Source organism: Cucurbita moschata, unplaced genomic scaffold (assembly GCF_002738365.1).
Source record: "Cucurbita moschata cultivar Rifu unplaced genomic scaffold, Cmos_1.0 Cmo_Scf00003, whole genome shotgun sequence".
Classification (NCBI taxonomy): Eukaryota; Viridiplantae; Streptophyta; class Magnoliopsida; order Cucurbitales; family Cucurbitaceae; genus Cucurbita; species Cucurbita moschata.
Window position 1 is genome coordinate 1,040,789 of NW_019268519.1, and position 18,915 is coordinate 1,059,703.

At 36.2% G+C, this 18,915-nt stretch overlaps 4 protein-coding genes across 10 annotated transcripts; 2 read left to right on the plus strand and 2 right to left on the minus strand.

Annotated features, from left to right (window-relative positions):
- Positions 1-43: 43 nt before the first annotated feature.
- Positions 44-7,936, minus strand: LOC111440991 (glycine-rich RNA-binding protein 2, mitochondrial-like). 2 transcript variants are annotated; one of them, XM_023077854.1, is made up of 5 exons: positions 7,904-7,936; positions 1,830-1,987; positions 1,667-1,735; positions 1,202-1,308; positions 44-908 (listed from the first exon to the last, which is right to left on the minus strand). In XM_023077854.1, exons 2-5 carry the CDS (start codon positions 1,972-1,974, stop codon positions 303-305), a joined length of 927 nt encoding a protein of 308 aa, XP_022933622.1. In that variant the 5' UTR covers positions 1,975-1,987; positions 7,904-7,936; the 3' UTR covers positions 44-302. The 2 variants fall into 2 exon arrangements, with proteins under 2 accessions (XP_022933622.1, XP_022933621.1); XM_023077853.1 differs by lacking the exon at positions 7,904-7,936 and adding an exon at positions 2,615-2,710 and having other exon boundaries at positions 1,830-1,985.
- On the plus strand, positions 3,824-6,920 carry LOC111440990. Of its 6 annotated transcripts, none has more exons than XM_023077848.1 (4): positions 3,824-4,133; positions 4,259-5,701; positions 5,973-6,205; positions 6,302-6,920. In XM_023077848.1, exons 2-3 carry the CDS (start codon positions 4,905-4,907, stop codon positions 6,190-6,192), a joined length of 1,017 nt encoding a protein of 338 aa, XP_022933616.1. In that variant the 5' UTR covers positions 3,824-4,133; positions 4,259-4,904; the 3' UTR covers positions 6,193-6,205; positions 6,302-6,920. The 6 variants fall into 6 exon arrangements, with proteins under 6 accessions (XP_022933616.1, XP_022933619.1, XP_022933617.1 ...); XM_023077851.1 differs by having other exon boundaries at positions 6,308-6,920; XM_023077849.1 differs by having other exon boundaries at positions 4,259-4,719; positions 4,848-5,701; positions 5,973-6,920.
- Positions 7,904-11,191, plus strand: LOC111440985 (replication protein A 70 kDa DNA-binding subunit B-like). Its single transcript, XM_023077841.1, has 11 exons — positions 7,904-8,114; positions 8,430-8,576; positions 8,694-8,909; positions 9,021-9,198; positions 9,307-9,577; positions 9,667-9,769; positions 9,848-9,972; positions 10,077-10,155; positions 10,239-10,383; positions 10,489-10,770; positions 10,854-11,191. Exons 1-11 carry the CDS (start codon positions 7,987-7,989, stop codon positions 11,049-11,051), a joined length of 1,872 nt encoding a protein of 623 aa, XP_022933609.1. The 5' UTR covers positions 7,904-7,986; the 3' UTR covers positions 11,052-11,191.
- An 872-nt stretch (positions 11,192-12,063) lies between these two features.
- On the minus strand, positions 12,064-17,976 carry LOC111440891 (ras GTPase-activating protein-binding protein 2-like). Its single transcript, XM_023077719.1, has 9 exons — positions 17,851-17,976; positions 16,890-17,078; positions 15,839-16,142; positions 15,525-15,757; positions 15,252-15,429; positions 14,942-15,063; positions 14,792-14,854; positions 12,793-12,856; positions 12,064-12,596 (listed from the first exon to the last, which is right to left on the minus strand). Exons 2-9 carry the CDS (start codon positions 17,076-17,078, stop codon positions 12,337-12,339), a joined length of 1,413 nt encoding a protein of 470 aa, XP_022933487.1. The 5' UTR covers positions 17,851-17,976; the 3' UTR covers positions 12,064-12,336.
- Between the last annotated feature and the right edge of the window lie 939 nt (positions 17,977-18,915).

Below are 18,915 nucleotides of genomic sequence, written 5' to 3' on the forward strand. Positions count from 1 at the left end.
TTATTTAAAGCACTTTCTAAAAATGCATCCAACAATGAAAAGATGAACAATGGTTTGTAGCAACTACAAGCCACAAGCAGCTTGGATCTTCACCACTAATAATAACAATGTCATAGAATTTGATTATGCCAAAATTCTGTCGTGAGTAACAGATTTAAGAGCTAGGATAGAATTGAAAATGGCTTCTAATAGAGATCGGACAAAACTTATTTGTCAGTGAGAAACCAAATTGAAAATACATAGGAACACTGATCATCGAGGAAGGTCCAACATGGCCAGAACCAAACATCCAATATCATCTATCAGGCTCTTTTAGCAAAGTCATCTGCGTCGTCGTCTTCGTCTCTATCATTTCCTTCGAGTTGCTCCCCTAGGCCACTTCCAGGTGCATTCATGGTGTCTGTTTCTTTGCTGCTAAATTGATCACCACCGGTATATCCTCCAAAACCAGAGCTTTCTTCAGACCCACGGTTGGAAAAATAGTCGCCGCCCCCGCCACTGACGTTATAGTTTCCACTGTCTCCACCAGAAAAATTGCTGGCGTTGTAGCCAGCATCATTCCCACCAAAGCCACCACCTGTGCTAACACTTCCACGGCTGTCACTGGCAAACTCGTTGCCATAGTTTCCTCCACTTCCTTGGCTACCACCGCCAAAATTGTTCGAATAGTTACCACCAGAACTATATCCTGTCGTGGAGAATCCACCACTACCATCACCATAACCTCCACTCCCACCACCGCCATATCCCCCAGCACCACCGTCACCATAGCCGCCGCCACCGCCATAGCCACCACCACCGCCATAGCCGCCACCGCCATAGCCACCACCACCGCCATAGCCGCCACCACCCACACCACGGCTTCTATCATTAGCATAATTCACCCTAACGCGACGACCATGAAGATCCTGTTTGAAATAAAATAAATCAAGTCATCGAACTTTCTGAGTTTTAGCAAATATTGAGAACCAGAATAAATCAACTAAAAAATGCATCGCCATACATTAGGCAGTTAATTTTAAACAATGCTTGGTTCCAATAGATTCGAAGGCCAAACAAGTAACAAGAAAGCAGACAGCTGACGTTCTTGAATTAACACTTCATCGTCCTTTTTAATCAGATTACAGCATATAAAAGCATCTAAATATAAAACAATGCATCATCCTTTTTAATCACATTGAGCCGACAACTGAATCATTACCTGTCCATCCAATGCCTGGATGGCACTAGAGGCCTCCTCACTGGAGGTATAAGTCACAAATCCAAATCCTCTAGATCTTCCAGTTTCGCGGTCCACAATGATCCTAGCTGTCACGGGGCAAGGAAAAAAAACAGGGTAAACAAGGAAAACAACAGTTATTACTAAATTCAGACTTCACACACTCCACTAGCACGTCAAGTAATATCCAGCTCCAACCCTCCAGAGAAACATAATCCCTTGAGCAGATTCCATCATACGGGTTCCAAAATTATGTTTATTACATGTTCATTTTTGTTGTGTAAAGATAAATCTTAGTATTACTCTGCTGTGGAATTTTCAAAAGCATGCTACTTCACAAAAATTGATTTTACAATAAAAATAAGCCATGTTAAAAATTGGAAGAAAGATACTTCTAAAATAACCTTCAAGCAAACATGGTAAACAAATTGGGGAGTGGTAATATACCTTCAACTACTTCTCCATATTTAGTAAAGGCTTCCCTCAGACTTTGATCATCAGTGCTGAATGAAATACCTGCATCATAAGCATGCGTACAAGCACAATATAAAGAAAAAGAAATTGGCGACTTAATGTTCCTTAAAGAAAAAAACAACTTTTCTAATCGAACCTCCGACAAAAAGTTTTGAACTTTGCATGGAAGACATCCATCGTACAGCTTGACAGATAGATAAACTGGGAGCCTGCAAATCCGATCCAATCCTCTTATTTGCACCCTGCCTTAGAATATTTCCAACCTTACTTAGGAAAGCCATTCAGATGCAACCTGAAAGAAATAAATGAAAATGATTCGATCACAATATCAGAGACAACAAAGAAAGCTGTTATGTTCCTCAAATTATGGGCCACTAAGGTTTTTGACAAGTTAAGAGAACAGAGAACACCGTCGCAACATAACACATCGCCAGAACATACTAAAACCGACTAAACAGAAATGGACCATAAACGAACACTAGCGATGCCTGAAACCGACGTAATAACGCTCATAACGTTACCTTTCAGCGCCAACGTGCATAAGCTCTTTTAGGGGTTTAATAGAAACGTATCAAGCTCAATAAGATAATCCTTACCACCGAAACCAGTTCATCCATAACAAAATAGACCCTTCAAACCAAATCAACACGCAACAGAAAACAGTCCGTGATGAAAAAAATCAAATACGCAAAAGGCGAGAGAGATAAGACTCATCGTATATTTCTGCCATCATTTCCTCTAGTTCCCAACCCATAAACCAAAAAAATAACAACAATCAGAGTAAAAAACCATCGATCAAATGTTCAACACCCTCAATACGCACGCGCGTGACCGCATCAATCAGTAAAGCATAAACAAGTAACAAAATAACGTGTAAAGAAAACGTAAAAACAGAGACGATTGAGTGAATGTAGAACGAACCTTCTTCTTCTTCACTCTCGTTACGATGCTAAAACCCTAGCAGGTTTTTCTGATCCGTACGGTGGGAGGTTTTTAGGAATATGAGAATATATGGAGAGAAGCTGGAGAAATCTGGGCCGTCGGATGGATCAGTGACGGTGCAAACTAGGGCCACGAACAAAATTCAAACTCTACTCTAATTTTGTAAGATCGGTATTTTTTTCTTTTTTTTTACTATAAACCTTTTTAACTTTATTAACGTATAAATGTAGTAAATTTTACTTGGGTAAAAGTTAATACCACGTTTCTAACCTAATTGAAATATTGTTATAAACATAATACATTACATTATATTAAATGATCATAATGATCAGCTCGTTACCATGACATAATATTCAATCAGCTGATAAAAGCTTAGACGTCAAACAATAGACATAATACTACCTTAATATTTTATATTTTAAGATAGTAAACTGAAAATAATAATAAATAAATAAAATTATCTAATTAATTGAGTTAAAATGAGGAAAACGAAAAAAAAATACACACATATATATATATATATGTATATGTATATATATATATGTATACATATATATGTGTGTATATATATATATATGCATATGTATATATATATATATGCATATGTATATATATATATATGCATATGTATATATATATGCCGTGTGGCCCTCACAAGCCCAACTTTACGTCATTTCATATTTTAGTGTTTTACTTTTGTATTTTTATGAAGTATGATGATTCGTAAATATCATGAGCCTGTCAGACATGAAATACCTAAGAATGTAGTATAGGGGATAAGACTAGTTGTCAACTTCTCCCTACCCAAGATTATATATCGTGATCCGTTGTTATTTCTCTATTGCTTGCTTATTTAACGTCTCTTTCAAAAATTTATCTTTCGAAAATCTCTCTCTGCCCTCGTTTTCTAAAACCTTATCTTAAAATCGAGGCTAAAGGCTTGAGTATACGTCGCTTGGCCGTAGGCGACGCAAGAACGAATTGACTTAGCTCATTTGTAGTTGGAAAGTGAGTACCGCATAATCGCAAGTACGATAATCTCATAAGCGATAGTGAGAAGGGGTATGAAATAAAAAGATTCCGAAAATGGAGGGAATTTTAAATAAAATAAAAAATATTTAAAAAAAAAATTAGAAAATGCAAAGTTCGTTGGTAGAAAGAGAAAGAGAAGGCTGAAACAATGCGACGCCTCATAACTTCCTTCCCACTCCGTTTTCCATTTTCAAGCTCTACTCTCTCTCTCTCTTTCCTAAATTCTCTCTCTTCCTCCCTCCATCTCTGTTTCACCATTCTCTCTCTTCCTCGTTCGATTCTATCGGAATCTTTTCTGAATTTGGCCTTCTTTTCTTTTGATCATTCGATAATCCATCCCTTTGCGACATTCCCAATCCGGGACTGTCGGTACCCGGCCGTCGGAGGCCTCTTCTCCTCTTCTCTCCGGCCGGAAGTCTCTATGAGCTTTTCGTCTTTTACTACTTGGGATTGGGATATTTTCGACGTAAGTTATCATTTATCCTGCAACTCCTGACTTTATATTGGATTCTCCTGTTATTCTTTTGATGCTGTCGTGTTTTGTGTTACGATTTGTTGTTATTTGTTCCGTTTCTTTTTTTGCGGGTGTAGATATTTGATTTGAAATCGCATGCGAAGTGAACGAAAAAGAGCAATCGAGAAATCACGAATACTTGGGATCTTGAGAGATCTGATGTTATGAGGGGTTAGGCGATGGAATAGTGAACGGGAGATTGTTGAAATGAAGCGCATGGATTATATTTTGGAATGCGATCTCCGTATTTCAGAGTTTCACGAGGTCGTGGAATGGGGCAAAAGCTGCGCTGTTCTTTTCGAGGTTGCGAGATATTGTTTAGTTCGCGGCGGCGATGAATAGTTCACAAGTACTGGTTGACTTTCAGGAATTGAAATCTAACGATTTCGGGTTATCGCTTAACTTATGTTCGTCATGGATAGAACATAGGCTGGGGATTAAATCCGGATGGCCGAAGAAACTTGTAGGCGCCCCAGCTTCCATTTCTCTGATAAACACAATGCGATTGATTGCTCGCTGACAGAAGAGAGCTAGCGAAGTAATCCATTTCTGATTCAATACTCTCTCACGGCGCGATAGAACCTAGAACCAGATATAATCGGATCATAAAGGGTTTGGATGTCTTGATTTGTTTATCCCATTTCATGTTCTTGTTGCATTTGACAGGCGGTGATTTTCAGACTTGATCTGATTCGAAAATTGAAGAGTGGTGCCTAAAAACATATGGAATCTGGGCGAAAGATTGAGGCCGGTGAATCAAATACACATCCTAGCAAAAGTTTAAGCTCCACCTTATCCTCGGCATCTAATTCCTCCTCCGACAGCTCCTTTGAATTGATCGTAAATGAGCCCGGCCTATACGTTGGTGGTACGACGAGTGACTCTTTGAAAAAAAAAGAGTTGCATGTTGCAGGACACCCGGATTCTGATTTTGCGTTTATCAATGGCAATGGATCTCCCCTTCGTGATGGTGTGATTGAATTCCCAAAGCCTGCAAAGGACAAAGATATCAAGGCTGTGGTGAAGAACAGCAGGTCAGGCAGCGAGGAAACAACTCAATATCCTCAAACTCAAGTGATGGAGCGAGTAGATAATCCTAATTCACCTGGATATAGAATCCCATCTCATGTCTTTTCTAGAACTAAATCTACAACGCCTACAGAATGGAGTGGTGCTTCAAATGAATCATTGTTCAGTATTCAGATGGGAACCATGAGTTTTACCAGAGAACAATTGTGTTGGATAGGAAAATCAGGCGAGCTATATAGGTCTGGTGAATTAGCCATGAGCGTATCCCAGGTTTTGAATATGAAACATTCTGATTGTGGGTTGAAGGGCACCCATCCAGATGGTGATATGGCAGCCACTGAAGCACGATGTGCACAAACAATGAGGGAGGTTATAAGGGAAAATTCAGAAACCAACCGCATGGGAAGTTCTACTCTAACAGAGTCGTCATCTCAGTCAGCCAGCGTTTCTCATCAGTCAGAAAGCAGCACACAATCTTTCCAGTTTCCCATGTAAGCCACTACGTTCTCAAATCCTTATCGACTGATATATCTTTTGTTTTTCTGTTTTGAAGAAAAACATTGTCATTTTTCTTCGAGACTAACTGGTAGAATTGAGGCTGTAAATGGATAAGAGTGGATAAGATGAGCTAAGAAAGTATGCAGAGATAACCGAATGAAGTATTAGAAGAATGCTCATTAATTTTTCACTCTTAGCACTGAAATTCTTGAGAGCTGTTGCAGATCAATAAATATATGAATGTTTTGTTTGTCCAAATTTAAGATTGTCAGGAGATGGAGCAAAAAGCATTTCTTTTAAGGGAGCAGAACCCGAGAAGGAGAAGGCGAATAACGAGACGAATAATGAATTGCAACATTCAGCTTCATCAAATCCACAGATCCCCAAAGAATCGAGCTCAGACGAATCTCCAAAAGCAGATTCAAATGTGGCTCCTCCAAAGAGATGGCTTTCTTGCTTATCTTGCTGCTCATTCCGTAGTTGAGAGAAGTGTACGGGTTCAACAAAACTGCCACTGCCCCCCTCTTCTTGTGCAGTTACTAGGATAATGCATCGGGATAATTTTGTTAACAACACGAATTTTGTTTTGGTAGGCAAAGTTTCTCGGTTCTTGGTAAGTGGATAAGCCATGTTTGGACGCAAACTTTGTGCTAAATCATCTGTGTCTGATGTTGACAACTTCAATGCTGATGCTGATGATGCTGATGAAATTGCAAGAAAGAAAAAACGGTTCAAAGAAGCTCGAAATGATTGTCTTCAATCAAATGTGGCTTCTCGTTTGTCTGTACTTCTCCTTGATGAAACATGAGAGAGGTACCCGTTGTATCGTTTGATTGGAATGATATGATACCCAGTGGTGCTCGTTGTTGGTTGTCTTTTGCCCCTTGTGGGTCTGGGAAGTGTCAAGAGTTTCAAGGAAGCTGATGAACAGACGTTGATAGCTGAATGAATGGCTTCGAGTTTGATCGAATTGGATGTTGAGTTTTGAAACGAAGGGAGGAGTCGTTGTTGTTGCTGCTGCTGCTGCTGCTTTAGATTTGCTTGTACATGGTGGAACTATGTAGCGAGAGCAAGATCATAGCTTCTTCTCTTATTGCCGTGTCGATAATCCCTTTTCGATCCACTTTATAAATACAACTGTTATTTGACAGTTTTGTTTCTCTGTGTTGGTCATCTTACTCAACTATAATGATTACTCGAGAATTATCATCCAAATAAGTTTCAATCGCAATATCATTCGTATTTTATTAAGCTTATCACTGGTAGGTCTTATTTTGTGATGCTATAGAAAAAAAAAAATATATATATATATATATATATATTTTAATGAAAATAATCAAATTTAATATCAAATATTTAATTTAGTTACTTGAAATGAAAAAAAAAACCCCTATATATATTATAAATGAAAATAATCAAATATTTAATTTAGTTACTTGGCATGAAAAAAAACCTATATATATATTTTAAATGAAAATAATCAAATATTTAATTTAGTTACTTTACATGGAAAAAAACCTATTTATATATATAAATTAAATGAAAATAATCAAATATTTAATTTAGTTACTTGCCATGAAAAAAAAAATCTATATATATATTTTAAATGAAAATAATAAAATATTAAATTTATTTTAAATGAAAATAATAAAATATTTAATTTATTTAAATGAAAATAATAAAATATTTAATTTATTTTAAATGAAAATAATAAAATATTTAATTTATTTTAAATGAAAATAATAAAATATTTAATTTAGTTAGTTGACATGGAAATATATATATATAATAAATGTTTTAAAAGGACGAATATTTATTAAATAATATCTAAAATATTTGTCATTTGAGACAATATATCCAAATGCGATTAACTAAAAAAAGAAAAAACACTAATTTGTAATTACTTTAATAAAATACCGGCAATTTCACATCAAATCATTTCAAAACCTAAAGGGTAGGCAGGGTAATTTCAGAAATCTCGGAAGGGTAAACTCGTAAATTAGGATTCTCGGCCGCGTAAACCGTATTAGCCCGCCAAAAATTTGGAAGGTGTTTGGGAAAAAAGGAAACCGGAAAATTTATTTGCCGCGAAAACACCAATCTTTCTCTTTTTTCAAAGATCCAAAACCAATTTCCCGCTTGAATCGTCAAATACAAAACCCTCAAATCCCTTCTTCTTCACCTCATTCTTCACTTCTTCTTCTTCTTCTTGTTCATCCTCTCGCTGAATCTCTCTCAAATTTCTGACCTAGCTTTTCCTATCCCATATCGTCGAGAAATGGCGAATGCACCTACCCCAGGCGGGATTTCCAAGATCTTGGCGAATCCATCCCCGGATTCCGCCTCCGATGTCCCTCAGGTTGTGCTTCAGGTCCTCGATCTCAAGGCGACGGGAAATCGCTACATGTTAGTTTTCTTTCACCTTTCTTTTAACTCTGATTAGTATTGTGTTGTTTACTTATGCTCTCTCAAACTGTCTGAGATTCCCTTTTGATTCTGACCTAAGTTCGGTGATATCGTTGTTGACATGCTTGAAAGTCGAAACTCTGTGTTAGATCCAAGTGTCTGTGTCGTGTGTATAATTTTTGGATTATCTGCTAGGAGTTCGTGTTTTCACTGAATCGTCGCGTTAAGGATTAGGGAGATTTGTGTTGATATTTGTGATTGAAGATCTAAAGCTTATATGGACCGTTTCTTTAATTTCTATTACTTCACTTTCAGGTTTACTGCTGCCGATGGGGATATGAAGCTAAAATCCATTCTTCCTTCAAACCTTACATCAGAGGTCATATCTGGAAACATTCAAAATCTGGGTCTTATTCGCGTTCTTGATTATTCTCTCAATGACATTCCGAACAAGCCAGAAAAGTGAGTTTCATCTTTCAAATTTCGGGAAATAATCATGTTGCGCCTTTCCTAAATTTATATGTAATTATTCTTTGTTTTGTTATGGTTTGTCAAATGTGATTCCTTTCTTATTATCAGGTATCTAATCGTGACAAAATGTGAGGTGGTGTCTTCTGCTCTAGAGAAGGAGGTAAAATTTGAGGTTAAGAAAGAGGAAGCAGATATTGTTTTGAAACCCAAGCAAGAGTTAGACGATAAGAGTGCGGTTAATACTGGATCTGGCATTCTTTTAAAACCAAAGCAAGAATTGGTTGCCAAATCAGCTGCCCAGATTGTACATGAGCAGAGTACAAAGTGAGTGTTCTCTCTTTTAGGAGACCATTTGTTGGACTTAGTCATCGAGTTCACAGTTACTGTATGCAAATACTGATACATGTTTACATGTTTTTGCTTTTCCGTGAACAGTATGGCACCATCTGCACGGATGTCCATGACAAGGCGGGTTCATCCGCTTGTCTACTTAAATCCGTACCAGGGAGATTGGACTATCAAAGTTCGTGTTACAGACAAGGGAAATCTGCGTACATACAAGAATGCTCAGGGAGAAGGTTGTGTTTTCAATGTGGTGTTGACAGATGAAGATGTAAGTAAATTGCCAATCCGTTAAATCATAACCACTTTTACTGAAACGATTACATTTTATAGTCTCTTGTTGATATGTAAATGAAGTTACTTGTCTCTTCTTGTTCAGGGGACACAAATACAAGCAACGATGTTCAATGAAGCTGCAAGAAAGTTCTATGAGAAGTTTTCCCTTGGCAAAGTTTACTACGTTTCCAGGGGAACTTTGAAAGTTGCAAATAAAAAATTTAAGACAGTTCAAAATGATTATGAAATGACATTAAATGTGAATTCTCAAGTAGACGAGGTCACCAACGAAGCTGCTTTCGTCCCTGAAACCAAGTTCAATTTTGTCAAGATTGATATGTTAGGTCCTCACGTGAATGGAAGAGATCTTGTTGGTAAGAATCCTATCCTACCCTAAATAACTTATCCTTGCATGTTTTTTTTCCCCATCTTATAAAATTAAACGTGTTTTTGGAACTGCCAGATGTTGTTGGAGTTGTACAAAGTGTTTCTCCTACCATGAGCATTAGAAGGAAAATCAACAATGAGACAGCTCCAAAACGTGATGTAACTATTGCTGATGAGACGTGAGTAGATTTTCTCATTGATGAAGATTGTTTTTTGTTTACATCATTCATATTGAAGTTATGAGTATTAAATTGCAGAAAGAAGACTGTTGTGGTATCTTTGTGGAATGATCTTGCTACCACCGTGGGGCAGGAGTTGCTTGACATTGTTGATCAATCTCCCATAATTGCATTGAAGTATCTTAGAGTCGGAGATTTTCAAGGTACTGCGAAAATTGAAGGGATTATCTTTGTCAACTATAAGTAGAGTATCTTGGTAAAATTGAAGCAAACTTTCTCCTAACATCCTACTTGCTTCTATCTGCAGGTGTATCTTTGTCAACTATAAGTAGGAGCTCAATTTTAATAAATCCAGACATAAAGGAAGCACATCAATTGAGATCATGGTAAGTTTACAGAGAACAAGTTGAGTTCGTGCCATAATATCATTTGCTATAATAGTAATGCATTTTATATTACCTGCGTATAGGTACGACTCTGAAGGAAAAGCCATATCCATGGCTTCTGTCAGCTCTGGCATGAGCCCCTCATCCAAAAGTGGGTCGAGATCCATGTACACTGACCGGGTCTCCCTGTCTCATATACTCCAAAACAAATCTTTGGGAGAAGAAAAGGTAACATACAACCTTTGAATTCAAGAAAGTGAAACTTCTATAGGGAGCATCCATCCCTATAGAACATCTATTTATCAAGAATAACATGAGTTATTATCTCTACAGCCAATGTTCTTCAGCATAAGAGCATATGTCAGCTTTATTAAACCTGATCAAACAATGTGGTATCGGGCTTGTAAGACATGCAACAAGAAGGTGACCGATGCCATTGGATCTGGATATTGGTGCGAAAGCTGCCAGAAAAACGACGAAGAATGCAGCTTAAGGTACATAATGGTCGTAAGAGTTTCTGATGCCAGTTGTGAGGCTTGGCTCTCCACATTCAATGCGGAAGCGGAGAGGATTGTTGGGTGCACTGCCGAAGAACTTGACGGGCTCAAATCACAGGTAACGAATCAGATAATATAAGAACTTGACATTGAGAACTCGAAGCAAGCTTGATTGACCTTTTCTTATGTTTTCAATTGCAGATTGGAGAGGAGGCTTCATATCAGCTGAAACTCAAAGAAGCCACTTGGGTTCCACATTTATTTCGAGTTAGTGTCTCTCAGAATGAGTACAACAATGAGAAGAGGCAAAGGATCACTGTCAGGTCCGTCGCTCCAGTTGACTTCGCTGCGGAGTCCAGATTTTTGCTTGAAGAAATAGCAAAGATGAAAGCTTCGTAGGGGGGGTTTACTTTAGGACTTTGGTAGAAATTGTAAATTAAATCACCAATTAACAGTCGTTTGGGTTTTTCTTTTGTCTAGTGACAATGGGGGAATGTTTTGTTTATCATATCATATCAATTCAAGGATGCTTTTGCGTATACTAAGCTTTTAATTCACATTTATGGTGACTAGATGGTTCAAACTTCACTATTGGTATTAGTATACTTGGAAGAAATTGAGTAGATATTGGTTTGTGTTTTTTAACTTGGGAAGGGGCATTGAGAATTCAAGATGGACTTCAATTACAAAACTCAAGGGTTTCTCCACCCTTACACGTCTCTAGGCTGTTGGTTATAAATAAATGAACATTCTATGAATGTACTGCCCAACCTCAAAACAATCCAAAAAATGAAATGAAAGCTCAGTGGCAATCACTCGTTTTTCTTATTAGCATGAGATTGAATGTTTGAAAGATAGAACATCTATTAGAAGGCAAGCAATCCTCGAGAATTCCTATCAATTTGTTCTATTAGAAGGCAAGCAATCCTCGAGAATTCCTATCAATTAGAAGGCAAGCAATCCTCGAGAATTCCTATCAATTTGTTCTATTAGAAGGCAAGCAATCCTCGAGAATTCCTATCAATTTTGGATAGCAATCCATCTTTCTTGCTTTTGCTCTTTTGCACGAGTACACTAACAAGAGAGGAACTACGAGTAGTTACTCTAAGATATTGCGTATAAATATCTAGGATGAGATAGCTTGGTTCCTATAGGCTCTTGACTCTTAAGCGGCTGAGAATGTTATGTCAAATGGACCCATGACAATAAGGAGAAGAAGGTAATGGAGTTGTGAAACCATAAAGAATAGGTTCAGGGGCAAGAACTTATCAACCCAAAATATTTGAATGTGTTAAGTTGAGTTCATTAGCATTTTGGTTTAAAAATTTTACAATTCAAACAATTAATTCGGTCCCAACCCAGTCCACAAATACCCGGGAGATCGGAGGGGCAAAGAAATAGTACCGCAAAATAATGCCTAATAATAATAATAATAATCATACCAAAAAGATGTTGCACCAAAGAGCTTTAACGTCGTACAGCTTTATGAAGCACTAAGGGTAAAAAAAAAAAATCAAAACTACCTTCTCACATAAATGTAAATGACTAATTGAAGAGTACCTTCAGTTTCTTCTACCGCAATTAATAACCTAAGAAAAAATCCAAAAAAAAAAAAAAAAAAGGTAGATCTCAATTCTCAATTTTACTGTCAAAAAATTGTCAACGTATCTCTTCCCTTAACTGTTCAACCAGAAACTGCGCTACGGTTTACCCCACCCTGACGACCTCCTCCCCTTCCGCCTCCGTTTTGGTTAGCCCGCTGATAACCATCCCCATTGCGTCCAGTCGAACCCCGAGCTCGTCCAGCAAACTCACCCTGGTTTCTGAAATCGTTTCTTCCATAGCCTCTGCCACCACCGTAGTTCCCTCTTGCCCTGAAACTGTCACTGCGGAAACCACCTCCTCTTCCTGTAGGGAACCTCCCTCCTCTTCCACTTCCGCTAACTGAATAAATCAATTGATTAACATGATAATCAGCTCTTGCAGGCAGCAACTGGCTAAGAATTCGTACGTTCCTCTACTTAAGTTTCATATGGCTTAAATGTATAGCCCTTCTTAACCTATCAATCAAAGGAGAAAGGAAAAAAAAAAAAAAAAAAAAAAAAACAAAAAGTGAAAACACAAACATAATCGAGCTCACCTCGGGTGGTAGTCCTCTTCTCCTCAACAACAGCTTGACGATCACCAATTGTGACTGGCGAAGCCTGGTGTCAAAACGAAATCACAAACATATTGTCAAAACGAAAAGTGAAAACACAAATACAAAGTGAATAACCATTCCCATGGCTAACAAAAGAAAAAATTAAGAGATACACACGAAAGAACCACAACTACTTGAGCAGTTGAGCTTTAAAGAAGGTAAAAGAAACACAATTAATTTCACGCTCACAATAACCTAAAGAAGTAATTTTAGCGCTCATCTAAACCACATCCATAACGTTAGAATTCTCAATACTTCAGCCTAAAAGAAACGAAATAGCAAAATGTTAACACATATAGTTGTCCAATGACACGTACTTAATGAGCATGATTCCAAAGTAACAAGAGGAATCATTTTTTACTAAGAAAAAAAAAAGTAGATATGCACTGTCTACTGAGTTTGAAATTGTCAACTCTTGTTCAATGTAGCAACACTTAGGTTCACAAAATAATCGAAAATCATTATCTAGCCTTCAACATTAAGCGGGTAAGAAAGAACTATGCGATGTTCATTATCATAGACAAGCAACTTGAAGTAGGTTGGAATCTATGACCCCCTGGTTGAATAAAAAGGTTTTTAACTATTATTTCATGCTTATAATAATAAAAAAATTACATGAAAAAAAAAATTGACTAGTCTGGTGAAGGTCAAATAATTTCCAAAAGCAAAAGATGTCGGTAAAACAATTAGGTCATCAACCCAACACCACGACACCGGTCGGTCACTCACTTTCTGAGCCTAATTTTAACCTGATTTGTGACAAGATACAAACAACAAAGAAGGCATCTTGACAGTTACAATCTAGGTTGACTATTTTTCTCTTCAAGGCTTGAATAACAAGCCCAGATCATAAATACAAATAAGCTGGATCACATTTAGCAGTATCCCACCCAAGATAGATGATATAAATTTCTATTTCATTTCCATTAATATTCTGTCGAGGTGCACTAAATTACTAACATGAACCTGTACAAAACAAAGGTGGGTATGGTGTTATGGCCTAGACTAGGGACATGACACAAAAGGAAACACAAGTAGAAAATATCACAAATTATGGTCTTATATTGAAGGTCCAACTTTTAGATATAACACGGAAAATGCATATTCAAGTTACATGAATCAATTTGAATCCTTCGGTAAACCGTAAAAAAAAAAAGCATCTACAGCCAAAACAAATCATCTCGAGAAGACAAATTCTTTTCAATGCTTTAATTTACATTCCCTTCTTTTACAGGCTGAACATTCCGTATAAATAAAATAAGCTTTGGGATCAATAACATGTATAAAATACATCACTAGTTGATGAAAAATGAAAACGTGGAGAAAGGATTCATGTTTAAAAAAATACCTTTGCAACCAATGCAAGTATGCAACATGTAAATATTGACCGAAGACACATGAGAAGGACAAGGTAAGAAAAAACAAAGAAATCACATGGAGGACATGGAATATGAGCGCACAAGATCATCTAACACACCGGTAAGACGTACTGGAAGCAAGAAGAAAAACAAAGAAACAAGGAAGGAGAACAAATATAACCATATCAGTACAGAATAGAATTCATTCATTCAAACCTAATATAATTTTTGTAGAAACAAATATTTACAGGGAAAAAACCCCTCAAATCCAAATGATACAGCACAAAATCTCAAAAGGCCCACGGTACATAAGTCCTAATTCAGTGCAATCCTATTTTAGTTATTTACCAGAAAAAACAGATCATACACTCTCTCTAGTAAGAAGTTCCATCAATAACACCACAATCAGAAAATGAACCATCAAATAATATTATAATCATAAAATGATCCATCCATAATATAATCTAAATAGACAAGATGTATTAAGAGACCCAGAAGACAAAGATGTGATAGATGAGTTGTACATTAAGCAACTTCACAATTGCAATAAGAAGATTAAGGTGCACTGGAATCTTTATTACCTCAAGTGCACCATGAACAGAGCTTAATTGCTCAAATTCAACAAATCCAAAACAAAAGCCTTGCTGCAGGAGAAAGAAAGAAAATGTTAACATGATAATAAACAAAAATCAGGTTAGAACAAAATGAAAGACATTAAACTAGGATAGGACCTTATTACTCCTAACTTGAATACCATCACGCTTAATTGGCCCAAATTTCTTAAACTCTTCCTCAAGTTGTTCAACTGTAGCATCAAATGGCAAGTTCCGTACATATATGGAGTGACCTTCGGCTGTAATTAGTATTAGCAAAACATTACATTTCCATGAAAATGTAAACATGTCATTATGACACCGACTGAAAAGAACAACCAAAGCACTATTTATTTGTTTTAATAAATTCTTGTTTGCAATACATATAAAAATGTCTTGCTGAAATGAACTGCTATAAAAATATAGATATCAACATGAGCACACACACCTTCCTCATGAAGGTTACTGCTTTCAGGAAGATTGTCACCATTTACCGCAGAAGCATCGGGAACTGGAGCAGGTTTAGCCAGGCCAATAGACTGATGATCAGGATTTGCAGGAGGTGCGGCTCTTACAGGAGTAGTTGCAACATAAACAGGACCAGATATTGATTTTGGCACCTTAACCTGTGAAACAGCAAGCCATCTGAGTAAATGTCTGAAACAAGATTGGCACCAAAATATCAAACATGCAGAAAAAAAAAAAAAAAAAAAAAACTCACAATTGATGCATACGACTTCTTTGGAGCATCTTCTTGGGCAACAGGGGCTGCATCAGCTGTCACAACTACTTCATGCTCAATTTGTTGTGGGGGCTCAGGAACCTCCTCCTGTTCAACGACTGATCCTTCATCATTACTGGAAGGGTCACAAACTTCAGGATCATTGTTCATGTCTTCCTCTTCCAATGAAATTGGAGGTTCCACAGTAAGATGATTAGGAGCATGAGATGGTTCTGAAAATGGGGCAGAAAGCTATCTCACAATTCCACAATAAGGCACATCAAAGTAAATATCATCTGGAAAAGTGAATATACCTGGTTCTGGTGTTGAAGTAACCGTTGTAGTATTCTCTTTGATGGCATCGCCAGAAGAAGAGTTACTTCGATTGGATTCAGTCTCTTCAACATGTCTTAACACATCATTTAAGACATAGTAGCCTTTGTCCTGAGGAGCAAGAAAAAATGTTTGGGAAAATTTTCTCCTCAAGTTGTCCTTCCCAGTTAGGCATCCTGTTACCAAAACAATCACTCCTTTCTCATGAGACTCCTGAGCATCAGCAGTTATTATTTCTGCTGTATAGTCTCCATAATTCAAGGATATGATCTTGTCATTTATTGCCTGTCACAATACAAATTGAACTTCAATTGCTAACCATACAATGCTCATTGATTTATTACATCATTGAAGTAAGACCAATTTAGACCAATAGGAAAAATTCAGCTCTTTACAATAAGCTAGAGAAGATACATGGTTCAACATCAAGTAATAATGAAGAGAGACTGAAACTCAAAAACCATTACACTGCAACCATAAACAATTTGGAAATCAACCACAATTGCTATTGGACAAATTGTCTAAATCTTCAAATTAATAGGATGTGATTAACAGGTATTGTAGCCATTCTGGAATTATGTCGCAGTAATTACCTGATTGCTATAGATAGATCAGATTGGTTGTAAAACTAATATAATTTGTATCTTACATGTGAATGTCTGTTTATCTTCAAAGTAGGGAATGCATACTAGAGGAGATGATATTGACTAGAATAACTTTCAAGTGGATACCGAGTCCTCAGAAATAAAATACATACTTTTTCATTACATTGTTGGCCTACTTTATCTCTCACCGTGATTTCATGTATGCATTTACATAATCCATATTCCATCCATAAATAATTTCACAACCATATGCTCCAAACACGATTATAGTACAAATGATTCACGCAAAAAATTCCAAATGCATGACCACAAGGATTGGTACTAATTTCATACATATCCCTGACTTCAAAAACTAAATAAATAAAGGTAAGATAACTATTCAAGCCGTATCGGGTATAAATATCATGTATACATCATAAAAGCTTACCTGCATGCCTGTCACTGTTGTCATCACTCCATTGACATCTGGACGGCTTAGCAAACTTGAATCCTGATAAAACCGATGCACCGATTGTGGAGAATGATGAAGGATGTGGTAGTACTGCCCAACAAACGCATTCCCAACCACTTGGGCACTGGGAGCAGGGGAAGAACTGGCTTCCTGTGTTGCCGCCATCTACAAGATCATTTAGAGCATACCATAAGCATAGCTCAATGCAATATAACTAGTACCAGAAAATTCACCTACACCTTAAATTGTAGGTTGAATAGACATGTGACTGAAATCTAAGAGAAACAATTGAACTATATATTACATAGTATTTTTTTTTTTTTTTTTAAAAAAAGAAGCAATATATAGGAGTGCCTAGCCGGCGACATTTAGGTATTACTTAAAGCAACATTTCTTTAGGGTTTATATATTAAATGAACTGAAGACTTTAGTAAAACCACGAATAAAATTTTATAAAAATCAGTAATACGATCTTCTTACGGCTCCCAACCTCTACTTCATCTCACAAACATGCACATAATATCATAGATTGTTTAAGAACATATATGCAAAACAACAGTCAGGTTTTACACAATATTTGCAATAAACCACGCAGTATACTATCACGTCAATACAGGTGAGAGTTGAGAAACATTTATGCACGACTAGAAAACTGACAATCGAAGAGGATAGAGGCCAATCGTCGCCGAACAGTAATGGGTAGCAAATGGCGAACGAATGCGCTGAGCCCTAAATGGAGCAAAAAAAAAGTAACAAAATGAAACCCCACAAAACCCTAATACAGATCAACCGCCTGAAGAGAGGAACAGGATTAACCCGAAATAAGTAATCATCGATGGATGATTCAACAAACATTCCGCGCAGATCAAGTGAACAAAACAACTGAGGTCCTGAAAACAATAACATCGAAGAAGAAGAGGGAGAAGAAAAGAAGCACCTGCAAGGGCAGAGAATAGAGGTTCCGATAGAGATCTGAGCGCCTAGAACACAAGGAGAGAATAGAATACCAAACTCGAGAGTAAAGATTCTGAGGCTTTATAGCATTAGGGTTTTTGTGATCAAATAAAGGGTTAAATGAAATATAAACCCCTCTTCGACATAGTTTGAAAGATTTCAAAAATAGTTATATGTGTTCTTTTTTTTCTTTTTTTTTTATAATAATTTTAACACAAATTAATATCGATTTGTCTGAACAAAAGACTCGAAATGTCGACACTTTTATGTATTTATTTATTTATTTTAATATAAATTAATATCTCGTAGTTAACTTAATATAGTTAATTATCAATTAAAATAAAATTCATCCCATCCACGTAAAATTAAATGAAAACATGGTGGAAATAGAAATTGAAATATCTAAAAATTAATAAAAAAATATGAAAAATAGAGTTATTGAATCTTATATTGATAAAAAAGATTAATAAATTGCATAATAATAATGGACTATTTTTTCATTGCAATATCTAACCAATTAACCATTATTTATTATTATTTTTATCTATTTCTAATTAAATAAAATGTGGTTGTTTAATAATAAGTAGTGTTTTAACTGCTGATTTATGAATTTTAAATTAAAAAATAACGTTAAAAAGTTTGGATGAAATTATGAGATGTCAATAGACTATTTTCATCTATATATTAAGATATAATTTTGGTAAACACGTTATTTTTATAAATGTAAGGAGTGTTAATCGTATTTTTAAAATTTTATGAATATTTTTTTAAATACGGTGCTTATGGTAAAAGTATTTTTGATTTAAAGGTTTATAAAACATTATTAAACCTTTAAGGTCATTTTTTAAACAAAATATCAACTACCAACTGTAAATATATATTAATTTTTTTTTAATATTTAAAGGTATTATTTAGACTTTCGGAAGTTCAAGAGTATTTTTTTTTTTACAATAGAATGTGCCTAGTTTCTATTTGTAAATATTTATTATATATATATCTATATGACGCGAAAAACGATAAAAAAATTCATACACAAATATATATCTTA

Coding starts and splice junctions, on each gene's coding strand:
- LOC111440991 (XM_023077854.1), bottom strand. CDS start 1,974: ATGGCTTTCCTAAGTAAGGTTGGAAATATTCTAAGGCAGGGTGCAAAT. Junction 1,736..1,829: donor TTCAAAACTTTTTGTCGGAG/GTTCGATTAGAA, acceptor CTTATGATGCAG/GTATTTCATTCAGCACTGAT. Junction 909..1,201: donor TCCAGGCATTGGATGGACAG/GTAATGATTCAG, acceptor TATTTCAAACAG/GATCTTCATGGTCGTCGCGT.
- LOC111440990 (XM_023077846.1), top strand. CDS start 4,905: ATGGAATCTGGGCGAAAGATTGAGGCCGGTGAATCAAATACACATCCT. Junction 5,702..5,972: donor CAATCTTTCCAGTTTCCCAT/GTAAGCCACTAC, acceptor TCCAAATTTAAG/ATTGTCAGGAGATGGAGCAA.
- LOC111440985 (XM_023077841.1), top strand. CDS start 7,987: ATGGCGAATGCACCTACCCCAGGCGGGATTTCCAAGATCTTGGCGAAT. Junction 10,384..10,488: donor AATCTTTGGGAGAAGAAAAG/GTAACATACAAC, acceptor TTATCTCTACAG/CCAATGTTCTTCAGCATAAG. Junction 10,771..10,853: donor TTGACGGGCTCAAATCACAG/GTAACGAATCAG, acceptor TTTCAATTGCAG/ATTGGAGAGGAGGCTTCATA.
- LOC111440891 (XM_023077719.1), bottom strand. CDS start 17,078: ATGGCGGCAACACAGGAAGCCAGTTCTTCCCCTGCTCCCAGTGCCCAA. Junction 15,430..15,524: donor AGAAGTCGTATGCATCAATT/GTGAGTTTTTTT, acceptor GCTGTTTCACAG/GTTAAGGTGCCAAAATCAAT. Junction 12,597..12,792: donor GAAGAGGACTACCACCCGAG/GTGAGCTCGATT, acceptor TGATTTATTCAG/TTAGCGGAAGTGGAAGAGGA.